We start from the raw sequence: 14,083 nt of genomic DNA on the forward strand, positions 1-14,083 counted from the left end.
AGGGAAGGTGTGTTTGTGTGTGTGTGTGTGTGTGTGTTGTGGGGGAGGCATTGTCCTTTTGGGGTTAGGGCAAGGCATTGTCATTTGCTACTTCTTTGAGATCTTTTTTCCAGATAAGTTGTATTATTTTATTGCAGGATGCTTGATCTCTGTTTTTGTCTAGCAGGAAAATCAAGTCTTACAAATGTGTCGTCATGAGCCGCAGGGTTTAATTTGGATTTGTCTGTGCATGTTGTTTTTACTCTTAAAGATGGAGTTCCCATTGCCATGCATAATACGACTGACAGACCGCAACGTTTGGAGTTAAAAATCATCATTTGTGTTCTACTGAAGAAACAAAGTCACCTACATCTTGGATGCCCTGGGGGTGAGCAGATAAACATCAAATTTTCATTTTTGGGTGAACTGTCCATTTAACTATAGAAACTGGTAAGGCAGGCAATGAAACAAAGGAAACAGGAACTAAAAACAGGAAGTCAGAATACAGGAACAATGCAAACAAAACTATACAGTACTTCAAAATAAGAGTCCACAACACAAGACACTAATCATAACAACTTTACATTAACTAGCAACATTATATTTCCCCCCAAAAAATCATACACCTATATTCTTTGTATTACTACATGAAAATAAATGTTAATGCTATTTTCGAATGTGTCTGGTTTCTCCAGGGAGTAAAATATAAGTTGAGGTGTTGTAACACTATTAGACACTAGTAGGTCATTTCTGTTATCACCAGTTAAAAAGTGGGCTACAGTAATAAATGGGTACACTATAAAAGTCATAAGACTGTGTTAAAAAGTAAAGGATTTACAGAACAATTCTGAAGAATTAAAGTAAAATTTCTCATGTTATATATGTTCATGAGGGTTAAATGACAAAGTTTTTCATCTAAATCAGTATCTTGTTTAATTTGATATTTTCTATCTTCTAACCCACTACATTAAGTCAAGGCTGCTATGCCTCCCTGCCACAAATATGGTAGAACCATCACTTCTACCACTAAAGATTGCTTTATAAATAATCTTCCTGATCAGTTTCATTGCCTTTGCATATCCAGACAGCTTAGAAGACCTCGATGTTGCAATAGAAACTATTGACTCTGTCTTTTCCAGCACATTAGACTCAGTTGCTCCTTTGCGCTTAAAAAAGATTAAGGAAATTAATCCAACACCGTGGTACAACGAGCACACTCTGGCCCTTAAGAGATCAGCCAGAAAAATGGAGCGCAGCTGGAAGAAAACAAAACTAGAAGTTTTTTGCATTTTGTGGAGAGAGAGAATGATTGAGTAAAGAAAAGCCTTAACGACTGCTAGATCTGCTTATTTTTCAAATCTTTTAGAAGAAAATAAACACAACCCTGGGTATTTATTTGATACAGTGGCTAAATTAACAAGAAATAAAGCTTCAGCTTCTGATGTTTCCAAACAGCACAGCAGTAATGACTTTATGAACTTCTTTACTTGCAAGATTGACAATATTAGAGAAAAAATTATAACCATGCAACCGTCTACTACAGTATCGTGTCAGATAGTGCATTGTAGTGTCCCTGAGGAAAAATTCAATTCATTCACTGCTTTAGGAGAGAAAGAATTGTCCAAACTTGCTAAATCATCAAAATCAACAACATGTATTAGACCCTATACCAACTAAGCTATTGAAAGAGATGCTTCCAGAGATCATAGATCCTCTTCTTAATATCGTTAATTCATCTTTATCACTAGTAGGGCTGAACGATTAATCGCATTTGTGATAACATCGCGATATGACAAAACGCAATATTTAAATTGCAAATGCTGTGATTACCCGCTCGTCACGTGACACGCGAGAGTAAGCGGTCTGCAGAGGAAGCATCAACTTGGCACACTATGCAATGAAGCCAGTCAGTGTATGGGGATGATTAGAAGGTCATGATGGTCAGAGGCCAGTGGGCAATGCGCTATGAGAAACACGTGCTTTCCTTATGTTTGCAGTGTGTTGTCTCGCCTGCTGGTATTTTCCATACAAATGCTCTATGAATGCTGCCTCAGCTATGTCGTTATGTCAAATTCAAATGCTGACGCGCGTTTTGTGAAGAGCGCTCGCGTGTGCGGCTGTGCACGACTCCGTTTAAGTGGTTAAACATACTTGCATCTCAAAATGCTTTAATGATGCAAAAGTAATGCAAACACAGTCAGTTATGTCTAAGGGGATCAAACAAACAGTACAAACTACATCTTATATTTCAAAAGATACCTGTGCATTAATGTGAATGCAGCTTATTAAATCTCCCACTCTCTAAAACTGGGAGATCTTTTTTTCTCTGAAAAAGAGAAAAATCACTCAACAGCTCTCCCAGCTAACAGAATTTTGTTATAAGAACATTCTTTAAATATTCAGTGGTTGGTTCTGGGAACATTAAAATCCATTCTAGGAACGTTGATTTGTAACATTCCAAGAACATAAATTGTCCAGTTTCCTTAATGTTAGTAGAATGTTATTTAAAGGTTAGTATGATGTTCCTGAAACATTCTTTCAATCATTCAAACACCTGCTGTGAACAAGCACTGAAAGAAAGAGAAATAAGAACACAACTTTCTTCAGCCACAGACTTAGATGAACTGAAGATAAAAGACATTAAACCTCTGAAGATCTGATTAAACAACTCCACAAACAGCATTGCCAGCTTCACTTATTACTAACCAGACTGAGAATTAGTAGAAGTTCAGGGGCCGTATTCACAAAACATCTTAAGGCTAAAAGTAGCTTCTAACTTGCCGATTTAGGAGAAACTCTTAAAAATAATGTGCATGTCAGTCCCAATTTTAGGAGTCCTAAATTTTTGCTCTAAGAGTATTTCACAAAGCATTTTAGTGCTAAAACTAGCTCCTAAATCTGTGAGACATTAGGAGTAGTCAAGAGGACTCCTAAGTCACTAAGACCAAATCACAAACAGTCCTAATCCAGCCATAGACACTGTACACCATTGAGACAATAGCGATAGAGCTTTTGGTGCTGAACCTTTTCTTCATAAATGCAATACATTTTGATGTATAGATTTGAATCTACAATAAGATGGCAAAAATAAATCTTTAACAAATAAATAAATATTGTCTGATTACCTGTGGCAATGGTTTTCATGAGATCACACTCATGAAAACTCATGAAAAAAAAAAAAAAAAATATATATATATATATATATATATATATATATATAATAAGCATATTTGGTGTGCTGTCCAATGGGATCGAGGGCTCCGAGCTTGGAATTTAGCCCATTTTAAAACTTTTATGGCAACATTTTATTTTGACTATGGCAACATTTTTATTAATTTTATTATATTTATTTGAATAGGGCAACATTTGTATTTTAAACATTTGTATTTTTACTTTATTTTAATATGTAAACATGACACCTCATTCTACAATATTTCTATGATTAAATCGCTGACTCCTCCCCATTAGCCAGTCACTGTGTGTATACTCCATAGCAACGAGGTCAACCCCGCCCTTACTCTTAGCTTAAGACTTCTGTCTATTCCTTAGTAAAAGATTGTCTCAGCAGCTTTGTGAATAGGTTTTAAGAGAAAACTCTTAGCTAAGAACGTTTACTGCTGTTTAGGAGAACTCTTAGTGGTAAGATAAAATGTTTTGTGAATACAGCCCGAGATGTTTTGTTTGAGGTCACCATCATGGAGGTTGGTGGTTGCTTTAGTTGAGCTCTTGACCCTTGACTGTTATAGAGTTGCTTCTTTTTCAGCAATTGCAGGTGTTTTCAGAAAACATTTCTGCATTAATAAAAAAAGATTAACATGTCTGTTCTAAGAACAGACAAATGGCTGTATTAAAGTGGTCTAAACCAGTGTTTCTCAAACCTGTCCTGGGGACCCCCCACCACTGCACATTTTGCATGTCACCCTCATCTAACACACCTGATTCAAGTCATCAGCTAATTAGTAGAGACTGCAAGAGTTGAATTGGGTGTGTTAAATCAGGGTTAGATCTATTTTATCTTTATTGATTGTACTATATCTGTGATTCAACACGTAAGAACCAGCAATCGGTTGTTTAGGAGAATATACAAGTCTTATAATGCATAAAATATTTTGAGCTCCTGCATAACTTGGACAGCAGAGACATCAACAATCAGAATATGAACAATGGTGACATCCAGAAGTGTAATGTTGCAATGCATGCTGGGTGCCAGCATAGTACAAAACTCCCAGCATGCAGCTTTATTGCCACCATTGTTGAGATTGATGTGCTGATTTTTGATATCTGTATGTGTCTAAATAATGCTGCAGCTGTTTTGTGTGTGTGTGTGTGTGTGCGTGCACATGGTGTTTAAAAATAAACTATTTTTAGCTGATTGTTGTTGGAGCTCTTGCTGTAGTTTCACAGTAGTGATAATGTAAAATATTAGTCTGTTTAATAATGTAACAATGGATAAAACATTATATGAATTCAGAGAAGCAAGAGACTATGTGATGGTTGTTTTCACCTAATTCACATAATTATTAGCTCTTAACGATTTTTTCTGATGTATGGAAAGTCATGGGTCAAGAGCTCAACTAAAGCAAACGCTGATCTCCTCAATGGTGACATAAAACCAAACATTTTCAACAAAATATCAACATTTAAACTTCTGTTAATTCTCAATAAGATCTTCTGTAGAAATAAAGTTAATCTGGTCAGTAATAAGTGTAATAATGTGTAATGGCTGGAAGACAGTTGTAGTTCTGCTTGTAGTTGAAGTTTCTGTTCTTATTTTTTCTGTTCTTGTTCCTCTTTTCAGTGGTTCTGCTTGTTAACATCAGGTGTTCATCATTAATGCTCAATCATCACTTAAATATTAACTTAATTATCTCATTGCAACAGCATCAATGTTACTTTTACTCTGTAGTGTGGACACTAGAGGATGTTCCTGTGGGGTTGAAAGGGTTAAAGGTGTAAGATAAAAAGACACACCCACAAAATGCATTTTAACAGTAACAAACTGTAAGTTAAAAAACAGTTATATACTGGCAACACTGTTGCCAGTAGTTTACTGAAAAATTGAGTTTTGTGGGTCACCATTGTGCTGAAGAGTAGAGCCTGTGCTTAGATTCAGGAGAAGATCTAAAGGCATTGGTGATATGCTGCATGTTGTTTTATTTAACAGATGGTGACTGTGTAGTTGTTGAGGCAGTGAAAATCTTTTTATTTGAGATGTTTTTAGTGAACTCTAAAGAAATGAGCTCATAGTAATAATATGCCCATATTATTAGCATATAATAAAAATTTGTTTGTAAATTTAAGGCAGTTGGTTTCTGCAAATGAAATGAGGTAACAAGTTTTAATTTAGTGCATGGTATCTTTACAGTAACATACTGTAGATTACAGTAAATAACTGGCAACAGTGTTGCCAGTATTATACTGTAAAAAAAGCCTGAGAAGGTCTAACAGTGTAGAATAAAGCCTATAAAAGGAAAGTCATGAGATGGGAAAATTGGATACATGTTTATACATTTCCCAAGTGGTTATATAAAGAATTCATAGGATTGAGAGAGTTTATTTGTCTTTCTCAGAAAGAATGAGTCACTAGTCTCTACAACTTTCTTTTTGATCATAAAAGTACCATGCATCTGTAACAGGACACCTAGTTCTGCCTGTGTGTTAGCTACATTTGGGATGCTGGTTGCAGTTTTAGGGGGATGGATTCACAGAACTTTGATAGAGTGAGTTTATGGGTAATTCATTAAATATAATGAATACTTGTGTGCCTGATTTGTCCAGATGCTACACTGCGATTTAAAAATTCTTCACAAATCGGAGAAAAAGGAGTTTTCCCATAAAGTCTAGCTAAACATAGACGCAGCACTCGTTCCATATCTAAGAGAACCAAGGTTACGTTAGCAACCGAGTGCGTTTTGTTGGCTATATAAATGGTACATTTGTACAGAGTATAAATCTGCCAGGATCACTTCATAAAGTCGGTTGAGCTCTGAAATGGTATTTACATAATTCATACAATGCCCAGTCCAAAACGTGCTGCAATGTCTTTTATGATTATTATACTGAGACACAATTTTAAAATATCACACAAAACAAGTGATAGTTTTGGATTTGTAATTCAGAGTGACAAAAGCATAATGGATGTTTTTTGCCAGGCACTGTATATCACACGATGAATAATTGTAGTCCAAAACAAAACTTTTTTTTTTTTTTTTTTTTTTTTCATTTTTTATTCAGTCAGTGTGTTCTTTATAAAATTACAAGTATTTTGGACAAAACAATGTTATGAAGATTTATTGAAAGTTTGCAAGGGATGTTTAATTTTTTGTAATCAACAAATGTATAATTATGTAGCACATCCTTCTTTGAGGAGGCTATTCTCGAGTTCAGAGATGCCGATGTATTGATCCCTGTATTTTTTATCTTGGCTTTCCTCTTTTGTGGGCCAGTATTCAACCCAGGTCTGCTCTCCAAAGATGTACTGCAGACTAAAAAACAGAAAAGTGAAGACATAAAAGACTTGGCTACACATGAATAATTTCCAGTATAAGGGTCAATGACAAATAGCGATGTCCAAGGTGCTAAAAAACATTGTATTAATGTTGGTTTCATACATTTTTGAAAAACATTTTTACCATTTTATAACAAATATTTTTTCTCAGATTTTCTCAGAATGACTACATTTCCATAAACAATTTCAGTGTCAAATGGATTTCCTGCACGATGCCATTTATGCCATTTAAAGAATTTCAGCTTTTTTCTTCAGTTTCTTGACAGTCACACCACATAAGACAATTTTTGACTTAAAGCCTCACAAAAATCATTAAATTTGAATTTAGAAATGTTGTTCATTATTTATGTGTATCCAAGCAATTTTTATATATACTATATTTCATAATGCGTCTTTTAAATAACAGAACAAAACTTTGAATAAATTTGAACAAAATTGGAGCATCACATCACTGAGCAGTTAACAACATACATTGTACATACTTTAAATACAAAATGCTCAGGCAAATGCTGTTATTTACAGACACACAGTGGACACTTACCTTCCTCCTAGCTTTGGCAGGTCAGTGGATTTGCCCATAATGAGGTACGACTTGCCTTCTACCAATCCCAAATCTTCCCTGCAACTGGGACGAGCCAAAAATGGTCTGACTCTCCCCTCAACATCCTCATCAGTGCCTACAGGACAGAACAGTGTTTAGGAAACACTTTCATTATGCAATGTAGCCTCATGTTGAACATGTATTTGAGAGGACAAACATCATTTAACTGGAATCAGACACATTTCAAATGCATTTCATGATCAGTGGAGAAACATAGAGAGAATATTGAACTGTACCTTCTTTCAGCACCTGGTCCACCTTCAAGTGATAGATGTCAGAGTCCTGTGCCAGATCCATCCCCATCACTGAGACTTTATAAACTGTCAAATATACATGTTATATTGTTATCTACATGTAGAGCTCAGGTCAAACTTTTTAAAACTGCATTTATACGCCCCCTGTTCACTGCTCACTGACTATTCAGTTACAGAGGTTCTTGAGTGAACAGCTCAGAGGAAGGTAGTATATTCAGTGAATAACAACATAGATTTGTGTCTGTTCTTCACACAGGAGACTTGGAATACAGTACACGAGTCCAATTTAAAAAATTAAGATTCATTATTTACACACTCTCATGTTGTTCCAAACCTGTATGAGTTTCTTTGTTTTGATGAACACAAAAGAAGATATTTTGAAGAATGTTGGAAATCAAACAGTTGACTGTAGCCAATGACTTCCATAGTAGGAAAAAAAAAATACTGTGGAAATCAATGACTGCCGTCACCTGTTTGATTACCAACATTCTTCAAAATATCTTCTTTTGTGTTCAACAGAAGAAATAAACTCATTCAGGTTTAGAACAACATGAAAGTGTGTAAATAATGAATCTTAATTTCTTGAAGTATGACATTCATGAGCATGAATTAACACAGAGAATTGAATGCATTTACCATAATCCATGCCAGCTTCACAGGCTTTAACCAAACGCTCATCATCTTCGACGCTGTTTTTCTTCTGGAAACTGCAGTTTTCTGTGTTAAGAGAAGTTGACAGTTCAAACAGTTAGGGTTAGGGTTAGGTTTCCCCTCTCATTCAAATTCAACTGTAAATCATAACTGAATGTTTAACTTTTTTCCAAGGGTTAAATCTAGATGTGAAGGAGAAGATTTCAGTCCAACCTCAAGAGTCTGTTCATTGCCTGTTCAGGCCTGTTTTAAGTACTAGATTTAGTACTAAATCTGACACTTTGACTAACATTACAAGTGGACAGGGATTAAAATAAAATGCTACAATGCTTCAGGATATGATCTCTTTACACTGTTCCTGCAGTGTTCTTATGTGTGTTTGTGATAATACCTTCTGCACACTGGCACAGGTCTCCCTTACATAGTCTGTATATAGCGGCGTCTTTCCGTTCAGGGTGGAAGTACTTTGTACAGCGTGCATCTGAAAAAGAAAAAAACATACATGGGTTTAATTAATTTTATGATATGAAAATGCAAATATGACCCGGTGTGACTTATTTTCTGGAAAATACAGTAATAGGTTACAATATTTGCTGAGAAAAGTGCCCAAATGAAGATTATTAAAAAGAATTATTCTGTCAGATGACTAAATCATTGGATGGACTTTGGAACTGAGAAATTATGTTAATTTGAGAGCTCCAGTTTAATTAAACGAAAGTATGTATGTGTTTATTCACGTGCACCAAAAACTTACTGGGTGAGTAATATTCATATATTGTGACTGCAGCAGGTTGAAGCAGACCCACATCAAGCATCTTGTGCATTCTGAAGGCAATTCTTTCTGATTCTGTACGCAAAACCTAAAAATACAGAAACCAAAGCAAATTTATGATTACATATCTTATTGTACAATGAAGCTGTGTACAATATTTGGGTTATATAGTTTTAACATAAATTAATAAACTGAATGTGATTAATATTTCTCAGTTATACACAAATGAAACAGGTAAGATTTATGTAACGGTACAGCAAAATGTTAAAATAACACTGCCTAGTGTTCATGTGTGTGCACACTACAGAGTTAACGTACCATTGAAGCAGTGTTAAATGAGCATTAAATGAGCAGTGTTCATTTCTCATGGGCGTTTTGCTGTATGCCATTACATAAATCTTACCTGTTTCATTTATGTATAACTGACAAGTATTAATCACATTCAGTTTATTAATTTATGATAAAATTATGTAACCCAAATTGAATAAAATTTTATATGCAATTCAAATATTTTTTTTATTTTTTATCTTTTGAGTGTAAACATTGAAAAAGAACCACATGATCATGCAGTTATTGGATATTAATGAGCACTTTGGAACATCTGTCAGCCAATCAGAATCAAGAATTCAACAATATCTTATAGAAATATAAAGCGAAACTCTTCCAGCAGGTCAAAAGAAAATGAGATGAAATGATCAGGCAACTCAATCTGTTGAAATACCTTTTCTAAGTAGAGGATGAGGGATCCTCGCTCTGACAGCACTTTGTCCATCTCAAATTTCTGAATGTATCTCTCCTTCCCTGTGGACAACTGAGGACAAGAAAACAAGAAGTTAAAATCAATACATGATATGATCAAAATGTCCTGTCTGTAGATGTTTATTAGATTCCTCTTCTATTCACATTTATGCTACTAGAACTGAGACGCTCCACAAGGCTTGTGAGTTTTTGTTTCTAGAATGGAATAATTTATTCATACTGTAAATGTGAGGCAACACTTCATCAGTTTATCATCATGATACCTCTTCAAGATCTTTGCCTTCCACCCTAAATCCTGTTGGTATGCCAATGTCCAGAATAGTCATAGTAGCATCAGTTTTATCACTTTTGTAGCTGTAAAAATAGACAGATCAAGAGCAGATTTTATTAACAGGTTTTGTAGGTCTTCAGGTTTGCTTCATCTACTGATTCTGCGTTTAAGGCTGTTTTCACACTAGAGCTCTTGGTGCGAACCCGAGTCCATTTGATGTCAGAATTAGGTCACACTTTAGAATACTGTATCGTACTTACTGCATAACTAACAAGGAATTACTGCAGAATTAATCGGTAGTTCTTCATTAACACTCAAGTAACTACTATTAACTACCAAGGAATATGTGTTAACTAATCAGTATGTCATAGCGTTTTTTAATTGTGTTAAGTAACTATTAGTTAATCAGTAACTAATCAATTCAGTCATGCCTCCTGAAGAACTACGATTAAGTAACTACTAATTCAGCTTCAGGAGGAATAACTATTAAGTAACTATTAATGAACTGTGAAACGCAGTATCAGGTTATGGCCCTTTCTTCTTTACTACTAATGTTAGTTGATTTACTTAGATTTATGCCTACTGTACTGATATATATATATATATATATATATATATATATATATATATATATATATATATGCTCTGAAAATATTGTTAAACATTCGTTCATTTGCGCCACTGTATGTTTCTGTCGGTGGGTGCTATAATGTTGCACGTCTTGCATCGCATGCAGGTCAAAGTTTGAGCGCACACATGTAATATCTGTGAGTTTTGTAATATCTCCCGTTTTGCAAGAGAAAAGGGACTGGGATTCCAACTGTCAGCGGAGAGGTACATCGCTCTCGCATTATAACAATGCGCTGGCGACACTTAAACTAAACACTGTAGATACCACATTAATGAACTGTAGAATTAGAAGAAAGTTATTTATTCATTTATGTTTTTTAAACGAATGGTGAATTCTTCGTGTTTTTCCTCGTGCTCGACCATTTCCGTGGATGGCGCTTGAGAGTGTTAATTTTTTTTATTCAAGTGTTGTCTGCAACCAGAAAATCAGGATGGATCCGTGACCTGCCAATACCTCAGGTATGTTTATGGCCTTTTATATATTTTGTGTCTGTTTTTACTCAAGATATTTCACATTACTATTATAAAGTGATGCCAAATGAGTTCTGTATTTAAGGCAATGATCATTACCACATCATGCTCAAAGAATTACTTCAAACCCACTGATAATTAATAAAGAATTACCACATCATTCTCAAGGAATTACTAAGAACCTGGAACAGTATTCTAAAGTGAAAACAATGGGAACCCATTGATAATTAATAAAGAATTACCACATCATTCTCAAGGAATTACTAAGAACCTGGAACAGTATTCTAAAGTGAAAACAATGGGAACCCATTGATAATTAATAAAGAATTACCACAACATTCTCAAGGAATTACTAAGAACCTGGAACAGTATTCTAAAGTGAAAACAATGGGAACCCATTGATAATTAATAAAGAATTACCACAACATTCTCAAGGAATTACTAAGAACCTGGAACAGTATTCTAAAGTGAAAACAATGGGAACCCACTGATAATTAATAAAGAATTACCACAACATTCTCAAGGAATTACTAAGAACCTGGAACAGTATTCTAAAGTGAAAACAATGGGAACCCATTGATAATTAATAAAGAATTACCACAACATTCTCAAGGAATTACTAAGAACCTGGGACAGTATTCTAAAGTGAAAATATCCTTGTGCATAAGTAATAAAGCCTAAAGTAGTACTAACATAAAAAATGTAATTTTACTTTAAAAGATGACACATTTTAAGAACATTTACATTTATTGCAGTGTTAATAACATTTAAAAAAAAAAAAAAAAAACATCTATTTCCATACAACAAAACAATGAAAAAAGTGAACACTAAAACAAGAAAACAATGCCAAAATTTTACATCAGATTACAAGGAACTTACCAAATATAACAACAGAAGACAGCAAATATGTGTATGCCTAAACTTCAGCTTTCAGCCAATGGTTTTCTAATACATCTAATTCATGTTATTTTTTTCTGGCAAAGGTCAATAAGCATGCCATTCTTCTTTTTTTCCTCGATGATGCTTCGAAGTGTTTTTTCAACCGTTTTTCGATCCACCCCACACTTGTGGTACGACACATTGATGTCTTAAGACACGAAACGATCGGTTTTTGTGAGAAACCGAACGGTATTTATATAATTTTTTAACTCTAATACACCACTATGTCCAACTGCCTTCATCCTCCATGTTAATAAGGTCAAATTGCATTCTAGACGGAAGTGATGTCGCGCGCGTAGACTTCAACGTGTGCTAGAGATCACTTCCGTCATGGAAGGATGAAGGCAGTTGGACCAGTGCCCAAGGAAGTCGACCGGAAGTTGAAGTCGGCCGGGTGCCGCCATCTTGTAGCAGAACTTCACTTGCGTTAGCATCCCCATTGACTCCCATTCATTTTGGCGTCACTTTGACAGTGAATAACTTTACATCTGAGGCGTTTAAAGACTCCATTTGTCCATTATTTATTTCTAAAGATACACGACAATGTATAAAGGGCTCCATTACCTTCTATGTTACATTATGGCCCCGTAGATACAGTTTTTGTAAAAATAGGCTAACGATTGCGTCATAACCACTCGACTCTCTGTCGCACAGTAGAGAAATTACCGTACAGACAGGAGGAGAAGCTCGCAGGCAATCGGGGAGATGTCAAGAGAGATGGCGTACTGGCGTTACATTTTAAAATACTATACAAAATAATTAATCAGAATACTTACTCCTGCTTACTCACGCCAAAGAATTCCCCGCTCAAGCTCGCCGTCTCTGCAAGATTAACAATGGCAGTTTGCACGCACAGCTACTAGAAGATTTACATCTGTCAGACAGGTTGCGGACGTCATCAAGCTTAGTTTGAGTCTGCGCGTCAGAAACGGAAGTGCTAAAAATCGCTAAAAATGGGCTTCACTTGTCTCAATTGAGTTCCAATGGGGTCGCTGTGTCCATTTCTTTTACTGTCTATGAGTTGGACATAGTGGTGTATTAGAGTTAAAAAATGATATAAATACCGTTCGGTTTCTCACAAAAACCGATCGTTTCGTGTCTTAGGACATTAATGTGTCGTACCACAAGTGTGGGGTGGATCGAAAAACGGTTGTGGATACGGCAGCGATAGCAGAGCTGGAGTATTGTGATGCTGACGCCTACAAGACATTGCATGAAAAGTTCCAGAAACTGTCAGAGTTTGCCAAACAGTGCAAAGAAATGTGCACAAGGGAGCCACTTCAAAGCATCATTGAGGAAAAAAAGAAGAATGGCATGCTTATTGACCTTTGCCAGAAAAAAATAACATGAATTAGATGTATTAGAGAACCATTGGCTGAAAGCTGAAGTTTAGGCATACACATATTTGCTGTCTTCTGTTGTTATATTTGGTAAGTTCCTAGTAATCTGATGTAAAATTTTGGTATTGTTTTCTTGTTTTAGTGTTCACTTTTTTCATTGTTTTGTTGTATGGAAATATAAATTATTTTTTTTTGAAAATGTTATTAACACTGCAATAAATGTAAATGTTCTTAAAATGTGTCATCTTTTAAAGTAAAATTACATTTTTTATGTTAGTACTACTTTAGGCTTTATTACTTATGCACAAGGATATTTTCACTTTAGAATACTGTTCCAGGTTCTTAGTAATTCCTTGAGAATGTTGTGGTAATTATTTATTAATTATCAATGGGTTCCCATTGTTTTCACTTTAGAATACTGTTCCAGGTTCTTAGTAATTCCTTGAGAATGATGTGGTAATTCTTCATTAATTATCAATGGGTTCCCATTGTTTTCACTTTAGAATACTGTTCCAGGTTCTTATAGTTCCTTGAGAATGATGTGGTAATTCTTCATTAATTATCAATGGGTTCCCATTGTTTTCACTTTAGAATACTGTTCCAGGTTCTTAGTAGTTCCTTGAGAATGTTGTGGTAATTCTTCATTAATTATCAATGGGTTCCCATTGTTTTCACTTTAGAATACTGTTCCAGGTTCTTAGTAATTCCTTGAGAATGATGTGGTAATTCTTCATTAATTATCAATGGGTTCCCATTGTTTTCACTTTAGAATACTGTTCCAGGTTCTTAGTAGTTCCTTGAGAATGTTGTGGTAATTCTTTATTAATTATCAATGGGTTCCCATTGTTTTCACTTTAGAATACTGTTCCAGGTTCTTAGTAGTTCCTTGAGAATGATGTGGTAATTCT

General features: G+C 35.1%; 1 protein-coding gene and 1 long non-coding RNA gene across 2 annotated transcripts in view; one reads left to right on the forward strand and one right to left on the reverse strand.

Moving 5' to 3' along the window:
* Positions 1 to 6,242: 6,242 nt before the first annotated feature.
* LOC125271347 (complement C3-like) overlaps positions 6,243 to 14,083 on the reverse strand; it is a 55,715-nt gene continuing 47,874 nt past the window's right edge. Inside the window, exons 34-41 of the mRNA XM_048195408.1 lie at positions 9,788 to 9,878; positions 9,487 to 9,576; positions 8,748 to 8,853; positions 8,385 to 8,474; positions 7,979 to 8,059; positions 7,325 to 7,408; positions 7,029 to 7,164; positions 6,243 to 6,464 (exon numbers count right to left, since the gene is read on the reverse strand). Coding sequence (XP_048051365.1) covers positions 6,323 to 6,464; positions 7,029 to 7,164; positions 7,325 to 7,408; positions 7,979 to 8,059; positions 8,385 to 8,474; positions 8,748 to 8,853; positions 9,487 to 9,576; positions 9,788 to 9,878 — 820 coding nt within the window. The 3' untranslated portion in view covers positions 6,243 to 6,322. The remainder of the gene's footprint in view (positions 6,465 to 7,028; positions 7,165 to 7,324; positions 7,409 to 7,978; positions 8,060 to 8,384; positions 8,475 to 8,747; positions 8,854 to 9,486; positions 9,577 to 9,787; positions 9,879 to 14,083) is intronic.
* LOC125271396 lies at positions 10,545 to 11,920 on the forward strand. The gene is made up of 3 exons (XR_007185589.1): positions 10,545 to 10,629; positions 10,832 to 10,884; positions 11,880 to 11,920. It is a non-coding gene; the product is annotated as an uncharacterized LOC125271396 (long non-coding RNA).

Source organism: Megalobrama amblycephala, linkage group LG7 (genome assembly GCF_018812025.1).
Source record: "Megalobrama amblycephala isolate DHTTF-2021 linkage group LG7, ASM1881202v1, whole genome shotgun sequence".
In the NCBI taxonomy this organism is placed as follows: domain Eukaryota; kingdom Metazoa; phylum Chordata; class Actinopteri; order Cypriniformes; family Xenocyprididae; genus Megalobrama; species Megalobrama amblycephala.